At 46.6% G+C, this 10553-nt stretch overlaps 1 protein-coding gene across 1 annotated transcript in view; it reads left to right on the forward strand.

Moving 5' to 3' along the window:
• LOC143288733 (uncharacterized) overlaps nt 1-10553 on the forward strand; it is a 108703-nt gene that overhangs the window by 86824 nt on the left and 11326 nt on the right. The window contains exons 5-9 of the mRNA XM_076597359.1: nt 1483-1617; nt 5672-5795; nt 6094-6187; nt 8353-8476; nt 10392-10529. Of these exons, the coding sequence (XP_076453474.1) occupies nt 1483-1617; nt 5672-5795; nt 6094-6187; nt 8353-8476; nt 10392-10529 (615 nt within the window). The remainder of the gene's footprint in view (nt 1-1482; nt 1618-5671; nt 5796-6093; nt 6188-8352; nt 8477-10391; nt 10530-10553) is intronic.

A 10553-nucleotide genomic window follows, 5' to 3' on the forward strand; every position in this document is an offset into this window, starting at 1 on the left:
GTGTGTGTGCACGTGATGTCCTGCTCATTAAGGTCAGACTACCCAATCTTAAAAATGGACGTGCACCGGTGTCACCCTGCCTCTCTCTCTCTCTCTCTCTCTCTCTGTCTGTCTTTCTCTCTCCCTCTCTCTCCCTCTCTCTCTCCCTGTCTCCCCCTCTCTCTTCCCCTCTCCCTATCTCCCTCTCTCTCTCTCTCTCTCTCTCCCTCCCCGTGCTATCGATCGCAATGCACGTGCAGCACGTTGTTTTATCACGGACCAGGCTGAACCGCGGCACGTTTTTGTACGTACATGCACTGTGCTGTATGTTTTCGGTAAACACAGAGAACACCCTTTTGCTTGGTCAAAGAATTTCGCAATAATGGAACGTCGATCCCAAACACAGCGAACGGAACAGCAGTCGACTTCTGTTGCTTGTGGACTGTAGCTAATTGAGTATTGTTCCAGGGAATCGAAGAGTTTTTTTTTTTTAAAGCTTGCTGTGCTGGGAATGGGCGGAATCTAGGTGCAGGCGCCTTGTCTATTATAGTATCGTCTTAGTCGTCGTTGTTGCCATCATCATCATCATCATCATCATCATCATCTATGTCCCTCTATGGGCCCAGCGGGGACAGCCAGGAAGTGTTTCTCAGAGTGGCAGTGTTCCAGTTCCCCCTGCTGATGTTATTGTCATTGTAACTGTCATTATCATCATCATCATCATCACCACCACCGTCATCATTATCATCATTTTCATCCTCATTGTTGTTGTTGTTGTTACTGATGTTGTTATTATCATTATTTTTTGGGTGGTGATGCTGGTGGTGTTATTTTTGCTGTTATTGTTTATTGTTATTATTCTTGTTGTTGTTGTTAATGTAGTTCTTGTTGTTGCTGTTACTGTTGTCGTTATTGTTGTTGTTGTTGTTGTCAGTGATATTTTTGTTGTTGTTGTTGTCATTGTTGATGTCATTGTTATTGTTGTTGTCATTGTTGTTGTTTTTTGTTATTATTGTTATTGTTAGTATTGGTATTCGTGTTGGTGTTGTTATATTCTTTTTTGTTTGTTTGTTTGTTCTTTGTTTTTGTTTTTTTGTTGTTGTTGTTTTTGTTTGTTATTGTTTTTTGTTGTTGTTTTTTGTTATTGTTGGTGTTGTTGTTGTTGTTCCCCTCCCCTCTCGTTCCCACAGGTCTACGACATGCTGTTATTAGATGATAGTGACGACGACGAGGACATGATGATGACGATGATGATGATGACGACGATGATGACGACGATGATGATGACGATGATGATGACGACGACGATGATGATGACGGTGATGATGACAATGATGATGACGACGACGATGATGATGACGGTGATGATGACGATGATGATGACGACGATGATGATGACGGTGATGATGACGATGATGATGACGACGACGATGATGATGACGATGATGATGACGACGACGATGATAATGACGACGATGATGATGATGACGCTGATGACGGCAGGCCCGCCGCGTGCTGCTGGGCGTGGTGGTGGTGAGCGTGGCGGTGTACCAGTTCCCGCTGTGGATGACCCACGTGGTCAGCATTCACGGCCAGCAGAGGTGTGGCAACAAACACCACTTCATCAACATCTTCCAGGTACATGGTGTGACATGGTGTGACATGGTGTGTCATGGTGTGTCATGGTGTGACATGATGTGACCTGGTGTGTGTGTGTGTGTGTGTGTGTGTGTGTGTGTGTGTGTGTGTGTGTGTGAGACATGGTGTGATGTGGTGTGTCATGGTGTGACATGGTGTGTCATGATATGACATGGTGTGATATGGTGTGACATGGTGTGTGTGCGACATGGTGTGACATGGCCAGCAGAGGTGTGGCAAAAAACACCACTTCATCAACATCTTCCAGGTACATGGTGTGTATGGTGTGACATGGTGTGTCGTGGTGTGTCATTGTGTGGCATGGTGTGACATGGTGTGACATGATGTGACCTGGTGTGTGTGTGTGTGTGTGTGTGTGTGTGAGACATGGTGTGATGTGGTGTGTCATGGTGTGACATGGTGTGTCATGGTGTGACATGGTGTGATATGGTGTGACATAGTGTGTGTGCGACATGGTGTGACATGGCCAGCAGAGGTGTGGCAAGAAACACCACTTCATCAACATCTTCCAGGTACATGGTGTGACATGGTGTAACATGGTGTGTGTGTGAGACATGGTGTGACATGGTGTGATATGGTGTGACGTGGTGTGTGGTGTGTGTGTGTGTGTGTGTGTGTGTGTGTGTGTGTGTGTGTAACATGGTGTGACATGGCCAGCAGAGGTGTGGCAATAAACACCACTTCATCAACATCTTCCAGGTACATGGGTGTTTTCCATGGGGTGACATGGGTGTGATATGGTGTGAGAAGGTGTGAGACGTGGTGTGACATGTGTGTGACTGTGTGTGTGTGGACGATGGTGTGGCTGCGTGTGTGACATGTGGTGATTGATATGGTGTGACATGGTGTGTCATGGTGTGACATGGTGTGTGACGTGGTGTGTGACATGGTGTGTGACATGGTGTGTCATGGTGTGACATGGTGTGTGACGTGGTGTGTGACATGGTGTGTGACGTGGTGTGACATGGTGTGTGACGTGGTGTGACATGGTGTGACATGGTGCAATGTGGTGTTATATGGTGTGACATGGTGTGATATGATGACATGTGATATGATATAATGAGAGCTGCTTTTGGTGTTCATCGTTCTTTACCTGTGACATTGTTCCAATCACGCACACACATACACTCACGCAGACATGTACCTTTAACCTGTTTGATCATGTGTTGTTTTTTGTTTGTTTGTTTTTTTGTTTTTGTTGTTGTTGTTTTTGTTGGGGTTTTTACCCCGCTATATAAGCAGCCACACTCCAATTTCGGGTGGGTGCATGCTGGATATGTTCTTGTTTCCATAACCCATCAGATCTCTGGAACATTAATTACAAGATCTTTGTTGTTAGAGCTTAATTGGTCTCATGCACCTAAGGGTCTGGGTTCGAATCCCACTGTCACCCTTTTCCCCCAAGTCTGACTGGAAAATCAAACTGAGCATCTTGTCATTCGAATGAGAAAAAAAAAAGGCCTTCAAGACTCACTTGTGATACACTTTAAAAAAAATCCAAGCTTTTTATGTATTGAGTATAATTTCAAAATGTAATGTTTAAGATGAGAAAGATCAGTTTAAAGCAAATTAACTCCCCTAACATTAATTACAGAGTCATTTCCCTTTTTTGACACTCTGCACCAAAACGTTTGCAAAATAAATAAAACTTCCATGCTTAGCAAAAGAAGTTCCTGTTTGAACAAAAAATGATAATTATGACTGCTCTTGTTGTTGGGTCAGAATATCAGATCAAAGTGCCAAGTTTAGAGAATACAAAAAATATAAATATAACAGTAAATGTAGTTTGCATATAATTAGGCTTCATTCTTTATTTTTTGTGTGCCCATCCCAGAGGTGCAGTATTGTTTTAAGCAAGATGACTGGAAAGAACTGAATTTTTCCTATTTTTATGCCAAATTTGGTGTCAACTGACAAAGTAGTTGCAGAGAAAATGTCAATGTTAAAGTTTACCACGGACACACACACACACACACACACACAACAGTACACACACAGACAACCGAACACCGGGTTAAAACAGAGACTCACTTTGTTTACACAAGTGAGTCAAAAACGAGGTCCCGTGTGCAGCACGCACTTGGCGCACTGATAAAGGGGAAGGCTGCCGCTCCTCAATCGTCACGTCTTCGAGGTGAACAGTGCCGCAGCACTGGCCTCGCGGTGATCCACCCGACTGCAAAGCGAGTGATAGCGGGTTCGAGTCCTGGGGTTTTTAAACTCCCTCCTCTTCCACACCTTTGTGTGATCTGGGTGCTAGTCCTTCGAGTGAGGGGAGAAACGGAAGTCCTATGTGCAGCATGCCCTTTGCTGTCTTCAAATAGCGCACAGCAACGAAATGGATTGTGCCTGGCAAACGTACGTAGAAAAAGAAAATCCACTTGATGATGGAAACGGAACAACAACACTTGCATTTGTATTTCACATTTGTATTTCTTTTTATCACAACAGATTTCTCTGTGTGAAATTCGGGCTGCTGTCCCCCATGGAGAGTGCGTCGCTACTCTACAGCGCTACCCATGTTTTTGTTGTTTTTTTCTGCGTGGAGTTGTATTTGTTTTTCCTATCACAGTGGATTTTTCTACAGAATTTTGCCAGGAACAACCCTTTTCTTGCCGTGGGTTCTTTTACGTGCGCTAAGTGCATGCTGCACACGGGACCTGGGTTTATCGTCTCATCCGAATGACTAGTCTACAGGTTAAAAATGTAAAGCGCTCTCCCCTGGGAAGAGCAGCCAGAATATAACACAGAGAAATATGTTGTGACAAACAGTAAGACAATGCAATACAATGCAATGTAATGCAACTTAGCAACCACTATTCGCTGTTGTTGTTGTTTTTTCTTCTCCTAAAGACAGTGATCAGTTCAATTCAATTCAAAATACTTTATTGTCTGCTTCAACCAGAATAGAAAATTCTCTTTCGGCTCACTTAGCAAGACACAACCTCTAGTCAGTACTGCTCAGCTGTTTCTCCTGTCATGTCTCAGTGGTAAAGGCCTGTCGGGTCTCAGTGGTAAAGGCCTGTCTCAGTGGTAAAGGCCTGTCGGGTCTCACTGGTAAAGGGCTGTCGGGTCTCACTGGTAAAGGCCTGTCTCAGTGGTAAAGGCCTGTCGGGTCTCACTGGTAAAGGGCTGTCGGGTCTCACTGTCGGGTCTCACTGGTAAAGGCCTGTCGGGTCTCACTGGTAATGGCCTGTCTCAGTGGTAAAGGCCTGTCGGGTCTCACTGGTAAAGGGCTGTCGGGTTTCACTGGTAAGGCCTGTCGGATCTCAGTGGTAAAAGCCTGTCGGGTCTCACTGGTAAAGGGCTGTCGGGTCTCACTGGTAAAGGCCTGTCTCTCTGGTAAAGGCCTGTCGGGTCTCACTGGTAATGGCCTGTCTCAGTGGTAAAGGCCTGTCGGGTCTCACTGGTAAAGGGCTGTCGGGTCTCAGTGGTAAAGGCCTGTCGGGTCTCAGTGGTAAAGGCATGTCGGGTCTCAGTGGTAAAGGCCTGTCGGGTCTCACTGGTAAAGGGCTGTCGGGTCTCAGTGGTAAAGGCCTGTCGGGTCTCACTGTTAAAGGCCTGTCGTGTCTCACTGGTAAAGACTGTCGGGTCTCATTGGTAAAGGCCTGTCGGGTCTCAGTGGTAAAGGCCTGTCGGGTCTCACTGGTAAAGGCCTGTCGGGTCTCATTGGTAAAGACTGTCGGGTCTCACTGGTAAAGGGCTGTTGGTTCTCAGTGGTAAAGGAACCAAGACAGTTTACCAGTAAGACCCGACGGGAGAAACAGCCGAGTGACATAATTAAGCGTTTGACTCCAAGCTGAGAGTCCTATGTTTGAATCCTGAGGAGTGTGAAGGGGGGGGGAGATTTTCCCGATGTTCCATGTCAACAGATGTGCAGACCTGCTAGTGCCCGTACACTACATTCAGAGATGAAATAGACATGTGAAAAAGATCCCGTAATCTATTACTGCATCTTTAACAACAACAACGAAATCATTATCATGATTAATTAAGAAAACAAACGATGATCTTGACTCCTTTCTTCCCTCAGATTTTAGTCTACATGGACATGATCATCACCCTGGCTCTGCCCTCTATTGTCATCATCTTCTTCATGATCGCCATCTGCATCAGTCTCGTCAAATCCCTGAAACGCCAGTCTAGGCTAAAGGTATGTATACACGATGCAATGTATGTTACCGTCTGCATCAGTATGGCCACGTCCTTGAAACGCCAGTCAAGACTAAAGTTATGTATACACGATGCAATGTATGTTACTGTCTGCATCAGTATGGTCACGACCTTAAAAAGACAACCAATGCAAGATATGCACATACGCTGCTTTGTTTGTTACCTTTAGCATCAGTCTCGACAAGTACCTTAAAGCGTCAGTCAGTCCTAAAGGTCTGTACACACACTGCAAAGCATACTGTCGCCACGGTGACTCAGACGCTGATCACTGGTAAACACTAGATCAGAGATCCAGCACCTTCATGACTGACACGGTCACTCCCTTGGTGACATTATGGTCCAAGACTGCCAGCACAGTGGACACGGACCAGGCAAGGCAAGGCAAGGCGAGACGAGGCAGGACGAGGCAAGGCAAGGCAAGGCAGGACGAGGCAAGGCAAGGCAAGGCAAGGCAGGACGAGGCAAGGCAAGGCGAGGCAAGGCAAGGCAAGGAGAGGCAAGGCAAGGCGAGGAAAAGACAAGGCGAGACAAGGCAAGGCAAGGCGAGGCGAGGCGAGGCGAGGCAAGGCAAGGCAAGGCGAGGCGAGGCGAGGCGAGGCAAGGCAAGGCAAGGCGAGGCGAGGCAAGGCAAAGCAAGGCGAGGCGAGGCGAGGCGAGGCAAGGCAAGGCAAGGCGAGGCGAGGCAAGGCAAGGAGACCTTCCGTGCAAATCACGGCCGTGTCCCGCCAGGCTGTCCGGGTCCAATCTTGACCCAAACTGTGAGCCGACTGCCCACATACATGTTTCCTTGTACACGTGAAAGCATAATGAGGCGCACGAGGTGACGAACTTTTTTTAAAAATTTGTTTCTTCTTCTTTTTTTTTTAATTAAAAAAATTCACTCTAGTGATGGTGATGGAGGGTGAAGAAAAGAAACATTGCGCACTGAAAACGCCGGCTTGCTGTGCACCTGATCTGAATGACAGAGACAAGACAAGACAAAGGGTTCATTGTACATCGGCCTCAGGCCATTCATCAAAGACACGGGAAGGGGAGAGAGGGTTGGGGGGAAGGGTCTAGGTGCGGTCGGGGGTCGGGGGGTTGGGTCGTAGGGGTTAATCTGAAGGAGAGAGAGAGACAGAGACAGAGAGGATGAGAGAGAGGGTGTGTCCCTGTTTCCTTCTCTCTATCTGTTTGTCTTTGTCTCTTCCCCTGTGTCTTGCTTTGCTTCCCTCGCCCCTTTCTCTGTCTTGTCCGCTAGGCTGAGGGGGTTACTGTGCACCAACCCCCCACACCCCACCCTGGAATGAAGGAGACTAGTCTCAAAATATTCTTAGGTGTCTGCTGAACTCATTTGTACATGTTCCCAAGGAGGAGCCCAAGAAGGAGCATGTCAAATGAGTTCAGCAGACACCGAAGAACATTTTAAGACTAGTCTACTTCATTCCTGGGGGTGAGGTGGGGGTGAGGGTTGAACGGAAACCCCCTCGGCCTTGCGGACTAGTCTGGATAGTAAATAAACACCATTGTTCTTGTTGTTTTGGTCATTATGTAGGCTACGTGTAGGTTAGTTTTACATCAGTGGGTGGGGTGGGTAGGTGGGTGGGTGGGTGGATGGGTGTGTGTGTGTGTGTGTACGTGTGTGAGGGAGGGGGGGCGTGTGTGTGTGTGATCAGGTGCAGAGCAAAAGCATGAGAGGAATGAAATATACTCAGCTGGAACACAGCCTGAGGTTTTTCTTCTCTCTCTCTCTCTCTCTCTCTCTCTCTCTCTCTCTCTCTCTCTCACACACACACACACACACACACACACACACACACAAACACACACACACACACACACACACACACACACACACACACACACACACACACACACCTATCCATAGAGAGAGAGAGAGAACACTGAACACTGAAATGTTCAATGTCATTAGCTGAAAAGCTCTGGTGATATAGTAGGTACCAATCATAACAAAATGGTGCACAATAGATAAAAAATGGAACAGAAACTAAAAAACAGAACTAAAACAACATAAACTAATGAGAGATTTGCGACACTTTGGCACTTTGTCATTAGCTTAAAGTACATGTGACAGGGGGGTAATGTGCCTTTTTTCAGTCGTTCGTCTCCAATGTTTGGACAGTACACAGAAAACAAAGTACAGATAAATCATATAATAAATATTTACGCATGTAACATCGACACACATCATATCAATACAAACACATACTAAAATACGTATAAATCCTGAAATAATTATTCATGCCTCAACATCAAAACCCGTCATATCAATACGAACACATCAAATAATTACATTGTCGAGATTGACCATCCAAATGTAGCCCTTCCTATTTATCTATGCTTTTTTCCTCATAGAACCCATGCTAATTTTCAATTGATTTATGAGTATTTGGACCGATGATGGATGTTTTCTTTTCCTTAGAGAGAGAGAGAGAGAGAGAGAGAGAGAGAGAGAGAGAGAGAGAATTTCACTGTTGTTGTTTTTTCATAGGGAAGCAAACCCACATCCTCTGCCGCCACACTGAACAACCACACCCTCAGCACCCCCCATGACGCCTCCACGCCCAATGGCCGCCCCTCCCCGCAAGGTCAAGGTCAGCACAGCAGCGCCCTCAACAGAAAGAAAAATGCTTCAGGTAGAAGATCCAGCAGCCCCCAGGCAAAGGTTCGTGTGTGTGTGTGTGTGTGTGTGTGTGTGTGTGTGTGTGTACCTTCGTGCGTGTGTTTGTGTTTGTGTCTGTTCCTACCTTGTTTTGTGTGGGGTGGATGGGGCAGGGTGGGTGGATGTATGTGTGTGTATGCATGCGCGCGCGCGCGTACGTGTGTGTGTGTGTGTGTGTTTGTGTTGTTGTTGTTTGTTTGTTTGTTCGGGAGGGGATGCTTTCTTTCTGGTTTATTTGCCGTCATCATGAGAAGGCAGTGGAGATGGACTGGGACACGTCACGCGAAGAGAGTAAGGTCACATCACCCGGACAGCCCTTCACTGGACACCAGAAGCTTGGTGCAAGAGAAGAGGGCTAAATAACACCTGATGCAGAACAGCGAAGGAAGATCTCCAGACCCTGTAGCACACCTGGGGTACCGTTCAGACCCTGAAGCACACCTGGGGTACCGTTCAGACCCTGAAGCACACCTGGGGTACCGTTCAGAGACTGGCACAAAACAGATGAGAGTGGCGGTTCCTTGTTGCTGCTCTTCATGCCAGAGGCATGATTGGTAGGGTATATATGTATGATAAGCAGTCGTGACCGACTATGACCAAGAGAACAGTAAAGGAAGGAACAACTGTCCCGGCTACTGGGCTAGAACTGGAGTGGATTGGAGAGTGTCTTGCCCATGTTACACCCCCCTCTCTCGGCCAAGAGGGCTTCAGGACAGCTGGCGTTGAGATGGTCTCCACAGGCTAGCTATGCCCACAAGAGCCAGTATAATCTTGCCTCCCAGTTTGAGAGCCATGGTCCTTCACCAAAGACAAAACTGCAAATGAATTACTGGAGAAACCATTGTTACCTAAAGCTCTCCACTTTGCTGTTGGCCCAGCTGTAAGCGTGTGTCAATCTATAATACAAGCCTAACTTTGAGCCCTTTGAGAGACATCGTCCTTCACAAAAGACAAAGCTGTAAATGAATTCCCATTGTAGTAGAGAAACCGTTACTCATCCAGCTCTCATTCTGCTCTGGCCAAACTGTAAGCTTGTATTACTTTAGTCTCTGGTATTAACCGAGCGTTGAGAACGGGCAGTAAATGAGCAAGCAAGCAAATAACTAAGTAAGCAAGTAAGCAAGCAAGTGAAGGAGTAAGTAAGTTGAGAAGTAAGTTGTGTTTTATTGTCGTTGTTTTACCAGGTGACTAAACTGCTGTCGTTGTTTTACCAGGTGACTAAACTGCTGTCGTTGTTTTACCAGGTGACTAAACTGCTGTTGTTGTTTTTCCTGGTGACTAAACTGCTGTCGTTGTTTTACCAGGTGACTAAACTGCTGTTGTTGTTTTTCCTGGTGACCAAACTGCTGTCGTTGTTTTACCAGGTGACCAAACTGCTGTTGTTGTTTTTCCTGGTGACCAAACTGCTGTCGTTGTTTTACCAGGTGACTAAACTGCTGTCGTTGTTTTTCCTGGTGACCAAACTGCTGTCGTTGTTTTACCAGGTGACCAAACTGCTGTCGTTCTTTTACCAGGTGACCAAACTGCTGTCGTTGTTTTACCAGGTGACCAAACTGCTGTTGTTGTTTTTCCTGGTGACCAAACTGCTGTCGTTGTTTTACCAGGTGACCAAACTGCTGTCGTTGTTTTACCAGGTGATCAAACTGCTGTCGTTGTTTTTCCAGGTGACCAAACTGTTGCCGTTGTTTTTCCAGGTGATTGCTGTCGTTTTTCCAGGTGACCAAACTGTTGCCGTTGTTTTTCCAGGTGATTGCTGTCGTTTTTCCAGGTGACCAAACTGCTGTCGTTGTTTTTCCAGGTGACCAAACTGCTGTCGTTGTTTTACCAGGTGACCAAACTGCTGTCGTTGTTTTTCCAGGTGACCAAACTGCTGTCGTTGTTTTACCAGGTGACCAAACTGCTGTCGTTGTTTTTCCAGGTGACCAGACTGCTGTTCGCTGTGTCCTTCACCTTCCTGCTGCTCAGCCTCCCCTCCCACATCGTGCGGCTCAGGATGGTGATGCTGATGATGGTGGAGCAAAACTCCCTGAACCCAAATCTCGACCAGATGCTGCAGGTACGTCCTTGTCACGTTTCTGAT

Source organism: Babylonia areolata, chromosome 13, assembly GCF_041734735.1.
Source record: "Babylonia areolata isolate BAREFJ2019XMU chromosome 13, ASM4173473v1, whole genome shotgun sequence".
Lineage (NCBI taxonomy): Eukaryota > Metazoa > Mollusca > Gastropoda > Neogastropoda > Buccinidae > Babylonia > Babylonia areolata.